Here is a 24305-nt window from a genome sequence, read left to right as displayed (position 1 = left end):
AGGAATGAGGGTTCTTTATTTGTAACTGCTGCAATCAGGGGTAAATCTAACTGCATGGAAAAGCTCATTCTGTGGGCTTATTGTAAGCATCACCAAACCAAAACAGATTACTTGCCGCATATTAAATATAGCTTCCTTTAAAGTAGATTTTATTTAGCATTAATTGCTACTTTGCTCTTTTAATTTCAATTTTCTTTTTAAAAAATTAATAGGTTGGCACCAGAGTTCCAGAATTAAAAAAGTGAAAGAACCATTCAGTGACTCTTTTATATTTATGGAAACTGTCCTTAAATGTTGTTAAAACCTAAAAACTGCATTTGGGGGGGGGGGGGAACCTTCCTTGAGACCTGCCATGATGGCAAACTTGTGGCCCCAGAAGAGATGATGAGGCACATCCTACCACAGCCAGAACTCTGCCCCTAGCCAGGCTAGGATGAGCCTGATTAGCTGGAGGCCAGAATGAGGTCAAAGAGGGCCAGGGAGGCAAGGAAACACGCACGTACACAGAAGTCATGCTGGCAGGCCCAGCAAGGCCCCTAACGTTGCCCTCATTGTGCCCAGGACCACAAAACAGGTCCCAGGTAAGCCTGGAGCCCACTGGTTTTGAGCCAGTCTCCAGTCTTCCATTCTTGGGCAAGGTGCTGGAAGAGGTGCTGGTCCATCTTGCTGCCTGTGTGGAAGATGTTTGCAAGACCTGTGGAACTATGGCCTGCTCCCAGGATGCTTGTGAGTCCCACTCCACCCCATTTTCAACACTTGGAGAGGGTGGGGCTGGGCAGTCACTTAAGGAGCAGCAACCCAGGGCAGCTAGCTTCTCATCCCTGATGTAACAATGCCTGCCTAGTCCATCTTGCTGCCTGTGTAGATCTGCTTGCAAGACCTGTGGAACTATGGCCTGCTCCCAGGGTGCTTGCGAGTCCCACTCTTATATCTATATTGGTGGAGTGGTTCAAGTGATTGTCTACATAGAAGCTACTTAGGCAATTAACTGGGGGTAGTTAGATCATAGAATTTCAGCTAGGATAGTGTGGGTAATTAGAATGTATTGGTTAGTAGTTAGTAAATTTTGCAGTTAGTGGGACACAGATAGTTACATATTTAAGCTAAGGTAGTTAGGTGGATCTAGGTTCGTGTAGTTGTTAATGTTTTATTCTTAAGTCCAAAGTTGCTGCAGAATAGGTAACTGAGTGGCAGATGGCCACCTGTTCCAGCATAAGGACCACCTATGGCAGTCGGCCAGGTGGGTGGTGGTATCCTGTGTTCTTCTCCTTGGCTGTTGAATGGGGTGCCTGGACACTGGGTGGCAGACGGGTCCAGGTTACCCCTTCTTTCTATCTTTCTCTTCATTTTATATCTTTCTTTTTTAATATCTGTTTTCTTCTGTGCAAACTGGCTTTGGGGGGAGTTTTCTACTAGCTAATATGTGGTGCTACTGCCTGCGCTGTTCAGTAGGCATGGCTATATGAATTCCTATGAATTCCTTTGTATGGTGACACCATCTGTCTATTGAATTATTGTTAATTTATGGTAAACTGGTTTAATTGTATTTAATTGGTTTAATTGTATTTATGATGTTTATATGTTCTATTATTAACGTATTGTATGGATTTTTATTGGTATTATAAAGCTATGTCTATGTAGCTATATTTATGATATTATGTTTATGATGTTATGATCCTATGTTTATTGACTCTATGTTTATTGATGTGTTTATTGTTGTTTGTTGCACGATGTTTGTTTGTTTATTATTTATGATGCTATGTTTATTGACCCTATGTTATTGATGTGTTTATTGATGGCTGTTCTTTCATACCTTTCATTTCCACCTAATTCTGAGGAAGCTGATGATGTTGTGAACTGGTCAGCAATGGAGTCAGAAATGGACTGGATGAACAAGCTGAAACTTAATCCTGACACAATAGAAGTGTTCTGGCTTAACAGAATGGCAGACCAGGAACTTGAGATCTCCCCTGTCTTGGTTGGGGTTACAGTCTCATTGAAAAGTCAGGCTTGCAGCTTGGGAGTGCTGTTTGACAGAGCAGAAAATCAGATGGCTGCTGTGGTCTGGAGTGCTTTCACACAGTTTTGCTAGTGCACCAGCTGTGCCTGGTCCTGGCTCAGTGTGATCTAGTCACAGCGATTCACACCCTAGTTACATCTAGACTAGACAACTAAAATGCTCTGTACTTGGGGCTATCTTTGAAGGGTGTTCAGAGGGTACAACTAAGGCAGACTGCTGTGATTTGACAGCTGGTTGGGCTAGTTGCTGAGATCATGTGATGCCAATATTACAACAATTTCACCGGCTCCTGATCCACTCTATCTACATCATTTGTAACTGGACTATCTGAAGGACTGTGTTCTCTCATATGTTCCTGTCTGGGAACTAAGATCACTGGAAAAGGTCCTTTTGGCTGCCCCATGGACAAGCTAGTTTGTCTGAGGAGCACAGAACAGAAGGCCTTTTCATTCACAGCCCCAGGATTATGGAACATCTTCCCCAGAGGTGTGCCTTTGGATTTTTTCTTATTGTAAAGTTTTTAAAGTAAATTTTGTGGTTTCATAATGATAATTACCTAATTGCATTAGAATCAGAATACACATGAAATCTGCTGACAAAGTATCTTTTTACTGCTGTAAAAAAGTTAAGTTTTCAATCTACTTGACTGGTTAATTGACCATGTCTTCTTTGTCTAGTCCAGTAGGCCAACTATAGATCACATACACACACCCAATCAGTACCCAGGTTCCTCAGCAACGAAATTTCAACCAATTCCAGAAGACGACTAGTGAGGCAAAGACAACATTGGAGGTTTTAGGTAGTTTTGACTAAGAAAGGATATCGGATTGCAGCATAAATAAATTCTTTTGGGAAAATTTCTAGGGCCTTGAATAATTGTGACTGAAACTGCTTCTCTGGTATTGCCATTTCCTTTTACCTCATTTTGCAAGCAGTCAGGAGAAAGTGCTTTGATTACAGCAGAAGCACATAAAAATCAGAAGATCTCTTTCATAAATATCTGCAGCTTAGTTTTGAAAATTGGTCTCTCTGTGACTTCTAGGAAGACTATTTTAGAACTGTTTCATTTTCCATCCTTTTGCCAAGGATAAAGACTTTCAGAGTGCTAGCTACTAGGGGAAACAACAGCCCACTCAAGAATGAATTTAAAAGGACATGCAGACAGACCAGACAAGATTAGTCTGAGCTTTTGTTACGATTTCACAGAAGATTAAAAGGCAAAAATTCTTTCAAACAATTAATATAGACATTCTAGGGGTGCAATTGACCTGCAAACCAAGCTTTTGGTTGACAGGAAAGCAAACTAAGACACATCATTACAGCTTTTTTACACAGTTGATCTGAAGACAAGCTGATTGTTCACTACTGGCTGCCAGAGCTGGCCAGTTCTTCTATGCTATTAGCAGTGTGCAAATACAAAGAGGGAATGACAACACATCAGAAACTGCAACTTGTTTGCTATAAGAAAAAAATCCCACTTGGTTCTTGTTGGAAAAAAAATTACTCTAGAAGCTTATCCACAGGTTAAACTGAAATGGAAGAAAATTGTAATAGAAGACAATACTTAAGATACAATATATATTAAATAATTGGCTTTTTCTTTTTTCTTTTCCTGTTGCGAACGTTTTTGGTTATGTGCAGCCCGAACTTTATGGAACCAGGATTATTAATGTTAAGACAAGGTTAATGCAGGAAAACTTACCCTCCTTTCCTTTAAACCTTTCTTGATCGTATCGGTTGTAGGCGGCTTGAGTAGGCTGCTTGTTTCGTAAAGTGGGGTCCTGAAACACACACACACACACACAAAAGGTAAAAGCTGTGCTGAATGTTTGTTAAAAAATTAACTTTGACAGCTGAGGGAACTATCTGTCAAATGATAACCCAAATGACAGAAATTAATTACAATTTCTGAAGATAAATTTAAACTGTATTTGATTCCAATTTATAAATTGATCCTACATCCACCTTCTGAATATATCCCTTCCACATTAGAGGCACGGCACCCCCCACATCTGGAAATCCGTGCAAACATTTTGGGCTCTCCCTTCGTACCAGAGAATAAGTCTAAATTGTTTATTTTTCTTTTATTTTACCTTTTTAAAAAGAAATTGTGTTTATTTATGGTATTAAAAGATAAAATATATTGATATACAATGCTGTGCATATATTTTTTACATTTCTGAGTTTCTAAACTTTTTTTGAGTCATCTGCTGGCCTTCACATGTCGTGTATGGCTTCCGCAAAACTTCTGAAAAATTTCTATTTAATTTCTTATGCCAACCCATGATATATCAAAACAGCAATGGGGAAGTCGCTAAGTAGAAGGGATAACTGTAAATTCAGTTTAGCTGAGATTATTTACAGTCATTTGATCAGCAGATGAATATATAAATTATAACCACCTAATAAGATACCACGTTGAACTTAATTCTAAGTTACTGGTACAGGAGCCAATTTCCAGTGGCGTGCTCCTCTACCATGTTAAGCTGAGTGAGGGGGAACAGAAGAGGAGACATGGATAAATGATGCAGCTTCTTTGTGCACCAGTGTGTCTTCTCTTTGTATACAAGTGATACTAGTATGGGAAGGAACTACATACCCCACATACGTCTTTTCTTGGGAGGAGATGAGCAGAAAGGATATCGTAAAAAAATTAAAAGAGTTAAAAATAGTGCCAACCTAGAGTGTTCCATTTTATTCATCTTTTGCATAGGTAATTTACTCACAGCTGCAATAATTTAGAATATATCCAAAAACACCCACCATAAGTCACACATTTCAGTGTTGAAACTGCCATTAAGACACTGAAATTTATGTTGCAATTACATACAAGGACTATGGTTAAAATGCAGGAAAAAGTTCAGAAAACAGGTGTGGACATTCACTCACAAACTTTTTAATACCAACTGCCATCAGCTCCAGAAGAAACTGAAACAATTATGTTCTCAAAAAAAAAAAGGCAAAAAAGGACAGCAGCACTAAGTGAATAGGAGGGTCAAGATTAGCCAGAGGGGCTGCTGTAATAGGGGCAGAGAAGTACAGAACCACAATGTCATCCAAGTGGATCTTTGGTTAGCTATAACAGAGACACTACTACTAAGCTAAGTGCAATGGAATAATGAATTCCAAATCAAGGCACAAGGCAAGGGAAGAGCACAAGGACGCCTAATGGCAAGAGCATTCTCTGGACAGAAGAGCTCGAGATCTTTCCGTCGCTAGTGCTGAATATGCACAATGCCAATGTGGGTGTGCACAGAAGCCAGGACAATGAACATTAATTTCATTTGTGCATTAAAGATCCATTACTGCAAGATGCAAGGAAAAGACTATTAATGATATTTAATTATCACCTTGGAAAGAAAGGATTTGTGTTATGCTCAGGTGTTTTCTCCATTCCCTATCCATCCTACTATCTAGTAGCAGTGACTAAGTTGATTTTTGTTATGATATGGGTTACAAGTGGTTCGTAAGGCACTCCTAACAACCAACTGTGCTGGATTACGTGCGACTATTATAGAGAAAGCCTGGGGAGGTAGAATAGTAATCTGAGATAATTTCTACTACTTTTGCCTCCCCTTTCCTTCAGTGATCCACATCAACACATTCCCTTCACTATAGAATAAGTTTATTGTCTCCTCTTTAGCTGGGCTCAATATTTTGTGGTTGTATGGAAAAAGCAAGTTATTGGTTCTTTACAGAAACTCTGCTTTACTTTGCTTTAAAGTGCTTACAATTTCTCCCATCCGCAGCTTTACTGAACTGACAGGACGTTTCTGTCAGGGACAGAATGATTTCACTGGAAACGCCTCCTTAAACCCAAGAATCCCATCCTATTGAAACAGGGTTAGTTTATCTCTTTGGATATTTTCCTCAATTCCCTTACAGGTTACTATTTTTCTAAGGTATTATTTTCGAAGTTACTATTTTTCTAAGGTAACACAGGATACCAGCAGTATTCCTGCCTCCTTGTTTGCTCGAGCCCAAGGATGTCTGATTTTTTCTCTTTGCTGGACAAAACTTAACTACATAACTAATCTCTTGATACTTTCCCCTGATTTTCTGCTACTTCTCTAAGCCCCATCTGAGGTGATGGCAAACTTTCCCTCCCCACCTCCCAGAGGTTCCACAGTCTTTCACTGGGTGCCACTGCTTGGTATCTGCCTACTTCCCTTGCAGGCTGGGATTTGCTGGGAGAAGGTAGAACTAGAGGTTGCATGTCACTATTCGGAATGCAAAGCTATGTTTTTTCAAATAAACCAAATTTTAAAATGAATAAAAACACATGCTACTGTTATTTTTAAAAACATGATGGTTTCTAGCCTTAAGTGCAGAGTTAGTCTTACCACTGGCGCAGTATTAGGTACTGGTCGTTGTTCAGGTGCACGGCCTTCTTCTCTAGCTTTGACTGATTGAAGAATTGCAAAAATGTTCTTGGCAAAATTCTAGAAAACAAAGAAAGTGATTTTATTTTACTCGTCTTTGTGATATACATATATATATATATATAATGTTATAATTTATGCATTTCTCTATGTTGTACAATGCTTGGGATAACACTAGTTGCTGAGAATCATGGGGCATTTATTAGAAAAATAAAGCAAACCAAGTCAGTACTACTGCACAGTATAGTAGCTGGAAGAATATAGTTTTGAGACTGTAAATAATCAGTCATGCATCTGATGGAGCCCTGAAGATGTGCAGCTGCTCCTCTGCTCTCTACCACTTACACAGCAAGGAATAATAATGTGCCAGCCTTCCAAGATTTCTGATTATTCACGTCTCCGTCCAAACCATCATATAACAACTACCATTTTACCCATATGGAACTCAGGATTCTCCATTCAGATTACTATCTGAGGCAGCATCATGCTCAGAGTGGAAACGCTGTTCACACTGATTCAGTCTTGTGGAAGATCTGTTCCACACAACTTCTCCTACGCAAAGCTAAACATGCATATGATGTCACATATTATATTCTGTCTTTACTTACAAAGCCACTCAAAGAAGAGAGGCTTCAAGACTTAGAAAATAAAAAAAAAGTCTGCCTTTTACTTTTTGCTGTCAGTTTATAATTGGAGCAAAATGACAGTTGCAAAGTTCAGTCCACACCACACTCAACTATTTTTTTCCCGTCTGGGGCAATATTTTTCTTCCCCTAGTCAAAAGAGTTCTCTGAATGCCCTAACAATGTTTCTGTATTAGCTACAGAACGTGAAAGAGAATCTTATTCATTTCTAAGGTGCATACGAACAGACAAACTAATTTCTGCATTGAGCTCTTCAGTAACTCAAAATACTGTCACCTAAGTACGATTGAACCACACTTCCTCTCCCTACAGCTTTATACAATGCACTAGTGGATTTACCATTACAAGTTCAAAAATGTACTCTTCAACTGCATGACAAGAAAAATTGCAAGGGTTTTTCTGGTAACAAATTTTGTAAGTTTAAAATTGAGTGTCGTATCCAAATTTGTAAACATGTATTTAAAACCCTATCCACCCTGAACTGATGGCTTAGTAGATATATCTCAGTCAATCAAATTGAGAGCCAGTGTGGTATAGTTAAAGTGTGGGGCAAGGATCCATGAGACCCAGACTTAAATCCTTAGTCTGCCATGGAAAGTAGAGTGACTTGGGCATGTCTCACAATCTATAACCTAAAGTACCTTCACAGGTTGGGAGGTTAAAATGGAGGATACAACAACAATGAAAATACCTATGGTTCCTCATTGCAGGGAACAGCAGAGTATAAATGAATAAAATACATTATTGCCTATCAATTACTTCAGGTCAAACTTGCAGCATTGATTCCCAAGGTTTATGCAACTTTCTGTATCTGACCATCTGTTATGCCAGCACCCTACAGTTCTATGTCCAGAAAAAACACGGTATAGCAGAAAGATTTCATCCCAGTCAGAGCAAGGAATTTATCATCCATAGACAAAATAAAATCAAATAACATGTTATCTCACAGAACTAGGAAACTGGGGAGCCTCTTGGTCTAAATGTCTTCTGACTCCATGAGATCACCCTAACTTAGGACTGAAAAAAATATGTAACCATCGAACAGGATAATTAAGAATCTCCTAAAATAATAAAGCGGGTGAATATCAACCATACAACAGAATTGGTCACAGAAGATAAAGTAATGGGGTACTAATAAAGCTATACATAGTAAAATCAATTGCTGAAATTGTTTAGAAACAAGTATAACCTACATACCCAAGCATAAGACCTACAATGAATGGTTTTTAATGTAGATCCTATTTTTCTTCTAATCTAAACCTCAAACAAAGTAACAACTGAGGATGTGCACAAAAATAAAAACAGAAAGTAAAAATACAAGCCCACTGAAGAGAGAGGTATATGAATTTTAAAAATCGATTGTACCGTATATACTCGCGTATAAGCCGAGTTTTTCAGTTTAAAAGCTGAGAAAAGCCCCCTCGGCTTATACGCGAGTCACCATTTTATATTCATCACAAGGAGGCTGGGGGTGGGGCTGGGAAGCCGCTTGTTGCTGCCCTCATCAAGAGTCAAGGGTGAAGGGGGAACCCCGAGGCACCCTGGCTGGCTGGGCTTTGTCAAACCCAGCTGGCAGGCAGAGGGAGCTCCTTATTTGGGCAGTGACTCCCCCTGATGTCACTGCCCAAATAAGGAGCTCCCTCTGCCTCCCGGCTTCCCACCCTCGGCTTATACTCGAGTCAATAAGTTTTCCCAGGTTTGGGCAGTAAAATTAGGTGCCTCGGCTTATACACGAGTATATACGGTACATTTAAAATACTCAAAACAAAGTCCTATAACTAAACTGCATTACACTGATGAAAAGAAGCACATACTCTAATATCAGTCATTTTTAAAGAAAGCCCACATTGAAATGATTTGGATCAACCCTCCAGATGCCCTTAGAGCCAGTGTGGTATACTGGTTAAAAGTGGTAGGCTCTAATCTGAAGAACATGGTTTGATTCACCACTCCTCCACATGAGCAGCAAACTCTAATCTGGTAAACCAGGTTTTGTTTCCCCACTCCTACACATGAAGCCTGCTGGGTGACCTTGGTCTGGTCACGGTTATCTAAAACTCTCTCAGTCCACCAACCTCACAAGGTATCTGTTGTGGGGAGGGGATGGGAGGGAGCTTGTAAGCTGCTTCGAGATTCCTTAAAGGAAGAGAAAAGCTAAGTATTAAAATCAACTCTTCTTCAATGTTAAATGGCATATGTATATAACAGATGTTCTCCATTCCTAATAATTCTAAATAATAATGAATGTATTTAGAAGCAGAGATTCTCAAAGAATATATATAATGAAAAAATGTTTTCTCTATTCATTATGCAAACATTAACACACTAAAAACAGATATACACTATTCGTATACAAGGTCTATTTAGCATACTGCAGACATAACGTACTTTAAGTGCCATGTTTAAGTGTTCACTGTGCTTTAAAATGGCTTTAAAATTGCTTAAGAGTAAGTCAGGATAAATTGCTTAGGTAGATTCCCCCATCTGAATATTTCATTAAAAATTGATCATCTAATTCAAGACAGCTCAGAGAAATCATCTTCAGAAGCAGCTAGAAATTAATGGCAGAGGAAGGAAAGTCAATGCAAAGGAAGCACTTCATTTGACAGACAACAGAAAGATGTTCCTACAGGTAGCTCTTCCCCTTTAACCATCTCTGGGCTAAGGCAGATATATCCCCAGCTCCCTGTCAATAAATTGAGAATACCGGGAATGCATATTCATGCCCTTTTCATCCCTGGAGAACAACTGACCTCTCTATCTTAATTTTAGTCAAGCAATCCTTGCCGTAGAAAAAGCTAACCAGATTTTAATTTAACCTGGACTCAGAACTCACATCAAATCAGTTTCTCTCGTTCTTAAGAGGTTACCCCTGGTTGACTCACCAATTTTGGATTAATTCAGTCATCTCTCTATAACTGATGTTGATAAGACCCTGGCCACTGTGAACCATGCTATCTGTTCTCCGGACCCATGTCTGTCATGGTTGGTGAAAGCCACTGGTGAAAGTGTGGGCTCCTTAAGAGACATTATAGGAGGAAGAAGAGCTGGATTTATATCCCCCCTTTCTCTCCTGTAAAGAGCCTCAAAGGGGATTACAAACTCCTTTCCCTTCACCCCTCAAACACTCTGTGAGGTAGGTGGGGCTGACAGAGCTCAGAAGAACTGTGACTAGTCCAAGGTCATCCAGCTGGCATGTGCCGGAGTATACAGGCTAATCTGAATTTCCCAGATAAGCCTCTACAGCTCAAGAGGCAGAGCGGGGAATCAAACCCAGTTCCTCCAGATTAGAGTACACCTTCTCTTAACCACTACGCCACTGCTTCTCCACTGCTTCAGTGGAGATGAAAGAGGTAGTGGTACATCCCCTCTTGAAAAAACAACAACCCATCACTAGACCCTTTGGAACTAGCCAACTACCTCCCAGTTCTACACTTGCTGTTTCTGGGTAAGATACTTAAGAGTGGCGGTGGAGCAGCTTCAGATGTTCCTAGATGATTCATCAGCTTCGGACCCATTGCATTCAGGCTTCCGATAGGTCATGGGACGGAGACGGAGTTGGTCACTCTCATGGACGCTTTCCAGAGGTAGCTGGATCAAAGCAAGTTACTGCTGCTGATTCTACTTGATCTGACATAATGTTTGACTTGGTGAATTATAACCTTGTGACCCATTACCTTGCTAACACTGGTATAAGAGGAACAGCTTTGTAATGGCTGGTCTCCTTCCTCCAGGGTTGGGAAGAGATGGTAGCACTGGGAAAGAGAACCTCGTCAGGCTACTCATTCGTGCATCCTCAAGAAGCAATTCTTTTGCCAATGCTATTTAACATCCATATGTGCCCTCTGTCCCAGCTGATCTAGAGTTTCGGACTAGGTTGTCATCAATATGCTGATGGCACTCAGTTGTATCTATTGATGAGTGGCCGGCCAACTGTCATCCTGGACAGCTTGGCTAGCTGTTCGGGGGGTGTAGTGGGGAAACTGAGCCAGCTGAAGCTGAATCCACCAAAAATGGAGAGGACTGGTAATTAAGTCGGGCGGTGGGGGGTGATGTCTGAAATTGAGCACCGGCTCCCAGCTCTTGACAGTGTATAATTGGCAACTAAGCCATCAGTCAAGATCCTAGGTGTGATTATGGATGCTTCCTTCTCTAGGGAGGTCCAGGTCACTAATGTAGCCTGTCAGGAATTTTCCCATCTTTACCCAATCAAGCAGCTGGTGCCCTATGTCCTGCCCCAAACTTGCTACAACGATCCATGCAATGGTCACCTCCAGATTGGATTACTGGCTCTATGAAGGGCTGCCCTTTATCCTGAAGCTCCAGATGGTTCAAAATGTGGCCACGCAGGTCCTAACTAGGGCACTGCAGAGTTCCCATATTTGATCAGAGCTCTACAAGCTGCATTGGCTCCATGTGGAGTACTGGATCTGTTTCAAGGTTTGAGCTCTAACATTTAAATCCCTTAATGGTCTGGCATATCTGCGAGATGGTCTCTCCTGATATGTTCCCGAGAGATTCATGCTGATGGTCCCTGGCCCGGAAAATATTTGGCTGTCTTCAACGGTCCTTTTCAGCCCTAGCTCCAGTCTGGTGGAACGAGACCAGGGTCCTGAGGGATTTATTTCAATTCCATAGGGCCTGCAAGACAGAGCGATTCCACCAGCCTATAGTTGAGGGCAGAAACGAGGAATAATAGGTCCCTCTTGACAGGCCTCCCTTCTTCCCCATTTCCTCCTTCTTTTATCAAATGAGGCGGGGGGGGGGGGACCACACCAAGTTGTCCCACCATCAGTTAGGTTTTTAGAGCCATCTGTAAATTGTTTACTATGTTATATATTTTATATTACTATTTTATATTGCATTTTGATTTAATTTTACTATATTTTTATATTGCATTTTGTGTAATGTTGTGAGTCGCTCCAAGCTTACTTTGGTGGGAGAGAGTGGGGTATTAAATCAAATAAATTAATAACAACAGCAAAAACTATGGTTAATGTCAGTTAATATGATACAACCAGTAACTTTCACAATAGCTCCTTAAGATCAACTAAGTATGGTTTATGTATGTGCTGAATGATCAACAGTGAAATTACCGGGGGGGGGGGGGGGGGGTTTGCTCTACTAATGATAGCAAGATTTCCTGATGTTGGTCAGAGTGTTAGATACAATCTGGGAGAGCCAGATGCAAACTCTCACTCTGCCATGGAAACTTCCTGGATGACCTTGGGACAATCATATACACCAATCTACTTCACAGGGCTACTGAAAGGATAGAATGTAGGAAGATATGTAGGAAAAATGTTACTTCCTTTGGTTTCTCATTGGATGAGGAAGGTGGGGAAAAATGAAGAAAATAAATAAATTAAGAGGAAGACTGGAGGAGGGCAAATAAAAGCAAGATTGGTTGGTGAGTAGGAAGAAGGAAGCAGGGAAAGGGAAGAGGTTATGGGAGTTTTGGGAGGAAAGAGGAAACAATGTGGGGAAGGGGATATGGTAAATAAAACAGATGTTAAACAGGAAGCTAGAATTTCATCTAAACATATACCATAGAGAACTAAAAATGTGATTTGTAGAAGTATGCCCCATTCAAAGACACTCATTCACACGGCTGGCCTATCTCCTTCCTCCTTCCCCAAGTAGCCTACACATGGAAAAGGGTATGGCACTACACAACTAAAGGGCATCCAATTCTCCCCCTTTCTGCTCTTTCAGCTCTGATGTCAGTCATCATCCACATCTAGCTCAATTTCACCTATAAAATGTATGTTGTAATGCCTCACAATAAAGCAGCCAGGATAGAGGTAACGTTCTACACATGAATATGTCAAGTCTATGATTAACTCCAAGCTGCTACCTTTTTTAAACAGTTCACGCTTTCAATTCATATTTTACCATAAATGAATCCCTTAATTAGCATATTAGCACTACGTGAACACCACCAGTCTCCCTGTTACAAGTGGCAATTTGGTTTTTACATGTCTTGACCTTTTCATTCAGTTTTACTGAATGGGGATCATTTGTTAACCTGCTCAACTGAAGCATATTTCTACTGTTCTGTCCTGCAAAGAGCCAGCAAGTCAAAAACCCTCTGAAGCCATGAATGCAAATGCCAAAGAACAACAGTAACTTGTCTGCAATTCTTTTGGAGGAGAAGCTTCAGTAGGAATTGAATTGACAGTAGGAAGAACTCTAGGACCTATTATGCACATTTGGTCTTCCCCAGTGAGTGTACATTCCCTTCGCAGAGTTGCCTTTACAGACACCATTTCCCCACTCCCAAATTCTCCATGCTGAATATCCAATATGTCCTGCAGTTTCCAAGGGTGGGTAAAGTACAAATCTTTCCCTGCCTGTGTAAGAAAAACAATGGAAACCATTGATTGTTGTGCTTGCTTTGCCTTTTATGCTCCTTTTCACCTTCCCCCGACTACGCATGCATATACCCCATCTCTTTGAACCATTGTAAACTAATAGCCAATGAAACATCCCAAGAATACCACTAAGCTTTCTTTAGATTTTATCTGATGCTGTGTTAGTCCCTGCCACAATTGTTGGAATATGTAAATACATTCACTACCACCTTAACGTTACATAAAGCAAAAAAATGCAAACAGGCAGGGTGCTGCAACATCCCCTTAGAATCATAAAATCATAGAGCTGGAAGAGACCACAAGGGCCATCAAGTCCCCCCCCCCCCCCCCGCAATCCAATGCAATGCAACACACATTCAAAGCTGACAGGATGGCCATCCAATCTCCCTTTAAAAACCTCCAAAGGAGGAGACTCCACCATGCTCTGAGGTAGTACATTCCACTGTCAAACAGCCCTTACAGTCAGGAAGCTTTTCCTTATTTTTAGGTGGAATCTCTTTTCCTTCACCTTGAACCCATTACGCCTGGTCCTAGTCTCTGAAGCAGCAGAAACAAACTCGCTCCATCACCAACATGACATTCTTTCAAATATCTAAACATGGCTATCATGTCACCTCTTAACTTTCTCTTCACCAAACTAAACATACCCAGCTCCCTAAGTCTCTCCTTGTAGGGCATGGATTCCAGACCTTTGACCATTTTGGTTGCCCTCCTCTGGACCCATTCCAGCTTGTCAATATACTTCTTGAATTGCGGTGCCCAGAACTATACACAATATTCCAGGTGAGGTCCAACCAATGAAGATTTGAAGTTCTACTTATTGGTTAGAGAGGCTTAAACCAAAGACATCACAGACAAGACTCTGGAATTAGTCACATTTTAAGTGTATTTCTTAACTTATAGTGCAGTCAAATCCTGTGTAACAGTACTTTGAAATACATCGCAGGATGGTTTGTACAACACAGTAGGTTAGTGACCTAATAGCTGTAACTTTAAACTTAACACTTTTAGTGTTTTCTTATACCTATCTTCCTTTTAAGTTTTTACCCCTTTTAGTACTTACGATACTGTTTTAATATGTTTTATACTTTGTGTATTAGTCTTTATTTCATCTATCTTATGATGGCTATGACCATAATAAAGATTTTATTTGATAAGTGTATCAAAATGACAACAGTGAGGTTGTTTCTGAATTTTTCAAGTCAATGGGGTTGTAACAGAACTAGCTTGTTATGTCATTGTTCGTGTTACTGTACATTTTTGTTCAGAGTTGCTTGTGTATCTAAGCATTTCTTGGATGCTCCTAGATCTTGGAATCCCAATATGATGCAATATTCTGAACAATACAGACTGGGATGACAAATACATGCCAAAGAGATCTATGTATACACATAAGAAGACCTTGTGCAAATTTTGCCACCTGCTAGCAGCCTACTGTGAGAGCCAGCATGATGCAGTGGATTAAGAGCAGCAGATTCAAATCTGGAGAACTGAGTTTGCTTCCCCAATCTTCCTTCAAGTTTTGCTATAGGATCCAATACAACACTTTTTACTCTGAAAACCCTCGCATTTTCTCACTTGTATGGTTCAGCACTCATGCACTATATTTAGCAACAATACGTGAACTGGGGAAGAAATCCCTTTGGAGGTCTTTATAAAACAGTTGAGGAGCTGAAAACTAGCTGATAAAGAGCCATGTGGTTTGCACAGCCCTTAGCAGGCCAACATGTGCTCTGTGGCTTACAGGTTGAAAAGCTGCTGTTTGTATTTGTTCAGCTGAATACTCCACTATAGCAGTAGCATCCATCCACAGTATCCATCTGCTGAGCCTGGGCATTTTTACATGGAAGAAACAAGCATCTGCTCCAGACAATTATACCTAAAATGAGATGATGATCAAAAAGAATGTACAGACATGGCAACAGATGGTTCCATCAACTTACATAAAACAGGAGGAGGTTTTATTGGATTTTCTGTTCATTTTTTTTAAGTACAGCAACTCTAAAACTATATGCCTGGACAGAAGTATGCCTTGAAATATTAAAAGCTAACTGGATGCAACCAGTTGTTTTAATTAAGTATTGTTTTAAGATGTATTGCCGTCCTGAGCCCCTCTGGGATGGGTGGGGTAAAAATTTGAAAAATAAACAAAGCAAGCCCCCTCCACAAGGCAGGAGAGCATATACATAATACCTACTCTCTCTGCCAATATAAAAGCAATGACATTCTCTGAAGGGAGGAAATAAAAACTCAACAGGATTCCCCTGTAACTATGTTGCAGCTGAACAAATCCTGTGCAGTCTCTGAAGCACAACTGATCAGAAGGTCCTGTTCCATCTCTGACTTTTGACTAACCTGGTAAAGAGGGCTGGAGGCAATATTGACTGGATTCCTCTGCAGTAACACAGAGGATCTTCACACTCTGTTCTGGGAGAGGATTCAGAAAATGAAAAACTTCCAATACCGAGTCAAGTGTGCCATCAATTTTAATACACAGAATTACCCCCGCCCCCATGTTTTAGATATCAAATCCACCTATTTTACAACCAAGACCCCAAGAATCCTGTCATAAAAATAAATAAGTTTTTTAAAAAAAATCTGTAAAGAACACACATCTGCTAAAATTCACCAAGTTGTGGCAATCTACCTGTAAGTTCCAAGGCATCAGATGAAAGCTCCTGGAGATCCATATAGTGCCTATGCTAGCACTAAGGCAAACAGGAACTGCTTTCTCTAACCTTCATCTAGTCCCTCTGTCATACTGCATTGCCAACCACCAGCCCATCCCTTGCTAAACAAAACCCCATCTCCCACTCAATTACGCAACTCTGTCAACATTCAAACCTGGTTGCTGATCTGTGACATTTGCACTAGGGAAAAAAAACATGATTTTCTTGTTTGGAGAATTAAGATTTTTTAAAGCCCGACTTCACAAAATTGAACTTGTAGTTGTCAGCTAGCCACAAGAAGTTCAAGCAATGATAATCTGGAAAGGAATCATCATTTTTTCAATATACTTGAAGGGGACAGAGGATAAGGGAAAGGGATTCTTTGGCAATCTTGGAAGGAGAATCTACATAATAATATTTTGGGGGGTAATTTACACCAGAATCATATCAAAGTGTTCACAGGTTTCTGTATAGCACAACTTCATATTGTGACAGATTAAGCTGAAAGCAACTCATCTGCCAAACACTGAAGTCTATTTACAATGAGATTCTATGCAGTTATTTTAGTCCAAGCCCACTGAAATCAACTAGAATAACTCCACACAGGATTGAATTGCGAGTGTTTTAAAATCCATCCTGTCATTTGTGTAATCCCAGACAACAAAGAGAAAGAGTTTCCCCAGACCTAGAGGGCGGTCACATGACATATGTGGGTAGTGAGCAGGTAAGCCCTTATGTCAAAGACATATAACTATGTGTAATTTGCATGCACATTCATGAGTCACAAACTGCATATTACTATCATTTAATGTGCCCTGCTTACAGTTGTCAGTGAGCTCCTAGAAGAGGAACATAAGAACATAAGAACAAGCCAGCTGGATCAGACCAAAGTCCATCTAGTCCAGCTCTCTGCTACTCGCAGTGGCCCACCAGGTGCCTTTGGGAGCTCACATGTAGGATGTGAACGCAATGGCCTTCTGCGGCTGCTGCTCCCGAGCACCTGGTCTGCTAAGGCATTTGCAACCTCAGAACAAGGAGGATCAAGATTGGTAGCCATAAATCGACTTCTCCTCCATAAATCTGTCCAAGCCCCTTTTAAAGCTATCCAGGTTAGTGGCCATCACCACCTCCTGTGGCAGCATATTCCAAACACCAATCACACGTTGCGTGAAGAAGTGTTTCCTTTTATTAGTCCCAATTCTTCCCCCCAGCATTTTCAATGAATGCCCCCTGGTTCTAGTATTGTGAGAAAGAGAGAAAAATGTCTCTCTGTCAACATTTTCTACCACATGCATAATTTTGTAGACTTCAATCATATCCCCCCTCAGCCGCCTCCTCTCCAAACTAAAGAGTCCCAAACGCTGCAGCCTCTCCTCTCCTCATAGGGAAGGTGCTCCAGTCCCTCAATCATCCTTGTTGCCCTTCTCTGCACTTTTTCTATCTCCTCAATATCCTTTTTGAGATGCAGCGACCAGAACTGGACACAGTACTCCAAGTGCGGTCGCACCACTGCTTTATATAAGGGCATGACAATCTTTGCAGTTTTATTATCAATTCCTTTTCTAATGATCCCCAGCATAGAGTTTGCCTTTTTTTACAGCTGCCATGCATTGAGTTGACATTCCCATGGAACTATCAACTAAGACGCCTAAATCCCTTTCCTGGTCTGTGACTGATAGCACTGACCCCTGTAGCGTGTATGTGAAGTTTGGATTTTTTTGCGCCTTTACATTTTGCTACATTGAACTGCATTTGCCATTTCTGGGCCCACTCACCTAATTTATCAAGGTCCGCTTGGAGCTCTTCGCAATCCTTTGTGGTTCTCACCACCCTACATAATTTGGTATCATCTGCAAACTTGGCCACCACGCTACCCACCCCTACTTCCAGGTCATTTATGAATAGGTTAAAGAGCACTGGTCCCAAAACAGATCCTTGGGGGACACCACTCCCGACATCTCTCCATTGTGAGAACTTCCCATTTACACCCACTCTTTGTTTCCTGTTTCTCAACCAGTTTTTAATCCATAGGAGGACTTCCCCTCTTATTCCTTCATTGCTGAGTTTTCTCAACAGTCTCTGGTGAGGAACTTTGTCAAAAGCCTTTTGGAAATCCAAGTAGACAATGTCCACTGGTTGCCCCTTATCCACATGTCTGTTTACACCCTCAAAGAACTCTAGTAAGTTTGTAAGGAAACATCTGAACCCAAGTTCTCCTGACTCACCGCTCATAGTCCATATTTATTATTAACTTCATTTGTGCCATGTCTTTCTGCCCAGTGGGGATCCAAAGTGGCTTACATCATTCTCCTCTCCTATATTTTATCCCTAATGATTTTGTGAGGTAGGTTGGTCTAAGAGTGTATGACTGGACAAAATCACCATGAAAACTTCCATGGCAGGTAGAGGATCTGACCTGGTTCTCCCAGTTAGACAATAACCAACAATTTATCTAGTGCTAAGCTTTCAGAGACCTCAATTTTCCATTAAACTAACTACTCATGGGGAATGTTTAGTATAAAGGAAGAACAAGCACCCATCTGCTCTCAATGGCTAGAACTTCCAGAGGGAGTGACCGAGAGAGTGACAGAGAAAGCGTGCATAACTTCTACTTCCTTGAAAGAACCCTGCAAATTATAGGGCATTCCACAAGAGAAGTTCAGTCTCATAGAGTGATAACTACCAGAATTAAATTTTACAGATAGCAGCAATGTACGCATAAGGACCTTTTACTGTGGCCCGTGGCCTTTGGCTTAAGTTTCATTTTGTCCCTTGATCAGTTTAACCTCTACAAGAAGTCACTAACAGAGATCACACAGAGATATGGAGGACAGTGGCACAAATATGCTGATGGCACAGAGCTTTCTATCAAAATCAGGGAGATGGTGGAAATACTAACCAGACCCTAGAGGCAATGAAGGACTAGACGAGGTTGAATGAACTGAAACTTAAACCAATATGACAGAATTGGTGCAGGTCACAAGTAATGTCAATATGAGAATAGGCATATAGTCTATTCTTGATGAGGTTGAACTTCTCCCTAAAGGATCAAGCTCACAGCTGGAAGGTGCTTCTGGACTTATTGACATTGGATGGATAGTTTATGGAGGTTGCAAAGGGTACTGTTTATGAGTCTGTGCTGAATTGCCAGCTGTCGCTACAGCTAGAAAAAGCAAACATTGTCTACACTTATGTATGCCTTAGTGGGATCCATGTTAGATTACTGTAAGGCGCTGTATGTAGGGTTACCCTTGAAGATAGTACAGAATCTTCAGCTGGATCACAATGTAGCAGGTTAAGACTCAGTGCAATGATATAGCCAGTGCTTTGTCAACTGCTCTGGCTTCATTTCTTTCCAATTCCTATTCAAAGTACTGGATAGATCCTTTGGATAAAAAATGAGATTACTTCCACCACAATCATTCTGTGTAAGCCTTGAGATAAATGGACTGGGCTTTTTTGTGGGAACCTATTACTGAAGATCAGGCTAGTAGAACTCTCAGGTTTCTAGCAAGTACCCTCTGCAGGTGAGACCCACCACCGAAAAGGTTTCCTGCACAAATTAAATACATTTTATACCAGAAGAACAATGTCTGTATGACTGCTTTGCTCACTGCTGCTATTGAATGGATATAGCTGCTTATAGAACCAGATCTGTTCTAGAAATTTCAAACTATTTTAATGTTACAATTTTATTGTTATTTTCCCTGGATGGATAAGGTTGTGCACAGAAAGGCAATTTTAAATCAGTTACATAATGAAAAACAAATAAATGCATCATATTTTACTGTTATTATAAAATTACACAGAATACTTATTTTCTATCATAGATTAATATTATTCTGCCCAGAAACTACCAGCCCTTGCTTCTAAAAAGTTGTACACACTTCAATCATACCTAACTTTGTCTATGGAATGATAGTTTCCTTCTGGGTACAGAAAGGCAAGCAGAAATACACCATTTCAGGGGATATTTCATTTTCAAAGAGTGCAACCAGAAGTTCAGTATTTATATTCCTAAATCAAATAAAGGGTTTACATAACATCAAACAAAAACAGGTTTAAACTGTTTCAGTGACCAATTAGTATGCAATCTTGTTCATGAAATATATGAATTTAACAATGAAAATTCAAATTAAATAAATTATTTAAATTAGTCTTTTTTTATTGATGATTGAAGTTGCCTTGATTTTAATGTTTATGAGACTCATACTTCACAATGCTTGACACTAAAAAGTAATACTGAAATTTGTAGTCTGAATAAGCCACCAACAGGGGAAATCAGCCTCAGCACTCAGAGTGCAACTGACTCCTCTGGTTCTCAAACTCAATCTTCCAGCTTACAGTTTTGCAGCCATGGAACAAGACTCCCACCTAGTGCTCAAAGAGAGAATGATTGGTTAACTGGAAAAAACCCAAATTCCTCTCCTTTGCATCATGTATCTTTGAACTATAGGCCTTACAAAGTAGCCTTAAACCAACGCAGCATCTTAAAAACAACCAAAACCCATTGCTCAAAGTGCGGCCATTTCAGATTCAGGTTTCCCATAATAGCAGGTGATACAGAGACTGAATGTTTTCTATGAATAAAGTTTTCTATGAATGAAGAGCCTAACTGCCAAACGTTGCAACGAAACAAGTTTAAATCAAATGAAACTAAGTCTATCGCTTAGAGTCATCTAAAGTATTCCAGGCTACAAATTTCAAAAGGGTTAGGAAAATCCAAGAGTCAGAATTCAAAAGAGGCTGCAGTTGTCAAGTTAAAGAGACTGCCCCTAGAGTACCCAGTTTAGGGAAGTTTGGAGTTACAACATTCAATGGAGAGCATGCAAGTGCCAACTTATCCTAAGAAAGTGAAAGGAAGAACAGATACACAATATTAAATGAACACAGAAAGATAGCTGTGAGATAGTCATACAGACTATAAAAAGGTAGACCAGCAAAGAGGAAATAAGCTTTAATCTTAGTTACAAACCGGTGATGTGGTTCCAAATGGTCAGAAGCATAAGATGAAGCAACAAGGGAGAGAGAGATAAATGTTTTAAAAGGGAGAGAGTGGAAAGAGGAACACAAAACCTGCCAGAAAAGAACCAATTCTGACACTTAACGGTTGGGAGTAACATTGTGCCATCTACAAGTCCCAGATTTAAAGTGCTCTCACCTATCCACTCAGCTGAAATTTACTTTCACAACTATTTCAACTGCACATCCCCATCATTTGGTGGTCATTTTACTAGTAATAATATAACAAAAGGTAGACTGTAAATCTTGTTCAAAATGATCTGGGTTTGATTTTTAAAAGTCCTCATGACCCACATTTTAATCTATGAATAGTACCAATTCATACGATAAAATACACAACCAGATTATTGAGATAACAAATACTGAGATTACAAGCAAAGACACTGATGTATCCTAAGAAATAAGATTTACAAAAACAGATATTGCTGCCAACATATCTGAACCAGACAACAGTTCAACCTCTAGAGAACTAGAGCTACAAGATCTGACAACAGTTTAGCCGCCTCTCCAACACCATACTTAGTTGTCAATAAAATGATTACTTTAACAAGATCTTGATGTCATCTATGTTAGAAAATACTGAGGTTTCAGAATTCCCACATGCTCTACAAAACTTTCTAATGTACAAAAAATTACTTTTCGGAACTGAAGCAGAACATTTTGGGCTATTGTTCGTATTCGCTCATGAGGAATTAAAAAGACTCATCTTTAAATGGTATGTACACAAATCAATGTATACATTCATTTTAGACTAATATTGAAAGGTTCATCATTTAAACCTAAAGCCATCTCTCTCAGAAGCCCATTTTATATTCTGCCAGAAAAAAAATCAAAGCTTATGCTCCCAATTGCCACAATCTGGAGATACCATATAGTTTTCATCGGTCCCACCCACCTGGAAATTAACAAAAACATTCTGAACGTTTTTCATAAACAAAGGCTTTCAAGTTACACTGAGTTTAGGTACCCAGAGATACTTCAGAGCAAGCAGCAGAATATGAATTTGTTTTAGTTTCAAGTTTTGGTTTACACACATTTTCTTGTCACAACTCTCAGAATAATGACAGCAACAAATCTATGACTCAGTCTTGATGGACCAAGGTTTTATTGAATGGGACTACACATACCCTGACATCTTGAACATAAAGCACCCCAAGGGAGCTAGTGAGAGAGCAAAATAAAATGTGTACCCAACCCAGAGGCTAGAGATGCTTATGTTTCAAAGAGCTCACCTTCTGTAGAATCCTTGGTCGCAGCTTAAGTACATAATTACATTCATTTTAAGAGGTGGTTAGCAATACCCAAACAACACTTAAACCTGGGTAGCAACGATGGGGAATAAACACTGAAGAAATAGAAGACACCATAAGAAAAATCCCATGGCCTCATCCCCTCAGTTCCGCTTCTAGTGCTACACTTGAGTCACACCCATTTATTCTTTCCCTACTCACAATTACCAAGGTTCGGCAACCAGCTTTCCTATCCATCAGTACACAACTATGTATACCTGGTGGTACTCAAGTTATTTAACACACCAATCAGTGCTTACTGTCTTGCTCTCCCATCTCTGAATGATACACACCAATCCAATCTCATACCAATCACATCTTCATATTGTCCTGTGTTCTTAGTTTAACTTGCAAGTACATGTGTGGAATATTGATCTGTTTTGTCAGCATTTTAGCATCAACAAAATTCAGCTCAATATGAATCCACAAATACATGCAAGACTGAGGATGGAGAAAGAAGCAAGATAAATGGACACAAGGCAACCATTTCCTTGCGTATGAAAAAGTATTAGGATAGCAGCCAAACATGTTTCTTCTCCCTGGTGGATCCACCCAAAAATAATCATGTCTATTCCTATCAGCATTGCCACATCCTGGATTAACTTTCTCATGGGAACCCCAAATCCTGCCACATCCAGCAGGTCCATCAAGGAGAAAGAGTTATGAGGAAGCCACAAGAAGCTTCAAAATCTAAACACCAAGTTGTAGAACCAATTGGGAAGCGCTATTCATTGCTGCTGCTGGCAACCAGCTCCTTTCCTGCAAGGAAAACAATGGGCCAGTCATGATGGTTGTCAGGGTGTGGCTGAGAGCCCCAAAATGCCCCCATCCCTCATGAGAGGCTAGGCAGGTAGGCAGAACTTGGAAGGCCTGCTTGAGCCATTTAAGCCTGAGCGAGAGAGAGCTGAGGGAAACTCATTCACTGCTTCCTAAAGTGACCAGAAGGAGGCAGGCAGATAAAGGAGGATGGACACGGTGTTTATGAACCCGCCTTCATTTTGGGATTGAGGATCAGGGTCAAGGCACAGAACATACAGGATGGATCTAACACACTGACTTCAGTTATTCTAAGATGTTTTGGCACAAATAGCACAAAAGACCACCTCTATTATTATTTATTATTCTTTAAATTAGCAAGAAACAAGTGTATCTCCAGATGAGACTTACAAGGAAACAAAGGGTTTTTAAGCATTTTTATACAAAGAGTCCATCTATTTTGTCAGCTTTGTCTACTTCCATTCTTATTGGGAAATAAAATCAAATTCTGACTTGGAAGAGAAATGGGTCAAATATTCTTCTAGAGCTTAGTGTAAAAATCCCAAATAGCATACTGAACAATTTAAATGAGACCAACAAGCAAGCATCACAATCAAATTACAGTTAAACATAATCAAGACACAAATTAGTTACCAAGGTGAATATTGGTAATGTGTGCAGTCAGGTGTCTGAATGTAATTTAGCTTAATTATTCAGTGAGATGAACAAAAAACAATCTTCCTAGTGGTTGAAAACAAATATGATGAATGAACCATTACCTTCCCTGTGCTTTGTAAAATGGTAGTTCTTGTCCTCCACACTCTTTCCCTGCTGACAATATCTCTGGTTACGTCAACCTCCGCATCCACAAAACTTCGCTGTTTAAGAGCAGTTATGTCATCATCCAAATCTGTCTTGATAGTGGACCTTTTCTTGGCCATGATCTTGGCTTTGATAGCAGCAATTTTTTCCACAGACATTGCTTCAGACAAGGACCTAGAAAAACATTATAGCAGAAGACCAACTAAGCACAGTTTACAGGCCAACTGAACAGTCTAAATGGAAGTTGAGACAGTACAAGCAGCAATTAACTGATTTACTTTCCTTAGTTTTACAACAGAACATCAAAGTACTATTATGAAGAAATTA

General features: G+C 40.1%; 1 protein-coding gene across 1 annotated transcript in view; it reads right to left on the bottom strand.

The window, feature by feature from the left end:
• CDC73 (cell division cycle 73) overlaps positions 1–24305 on the bottom strand; it is a 128859-nt gene that overhangs the window by 89337 nt on the left and 15217 nt on the right. Inside the window, exons 7-9 of the mRNA XM_048498741.1 lie at positions 23936–24152; positions 6364–6462; positions 3723–3801 (exon numbers count right to left, since the gene is read on the bottom strand). Coding sequence (XP_048354698.1) covers positions 3723–3801; positions 6364–6462; positions 23936–24152 — 395 coding nt within the window. The remainder of the gene's footprint in view (positions 1–3722; positions 3802–6363; positions 6463–23935; positions 24153–24305) is intronic.

Source organism: Sphaerodactylus townsendi, linkage group LG05, assembly GCF_021028975.2.
Source record: "Sphaerodactylus townsendi isolate TG3544 linkage group LG05, MPM_Stown_v2.3, whole genome shotgun sequence".
In the NCBI taxonomy this organism is placed as follows: Eukaryota; Metazoa; Chordata; class Lepidosauria; order Squamata; family Sphaerodactylidae; genus Sphaerodactylus; species Sphaerodactylus townsendi.
Note: the sequence above shows the minus strand (reverse complement) of the source record. Positions and strands in the feature narration are given on the sequence as shown.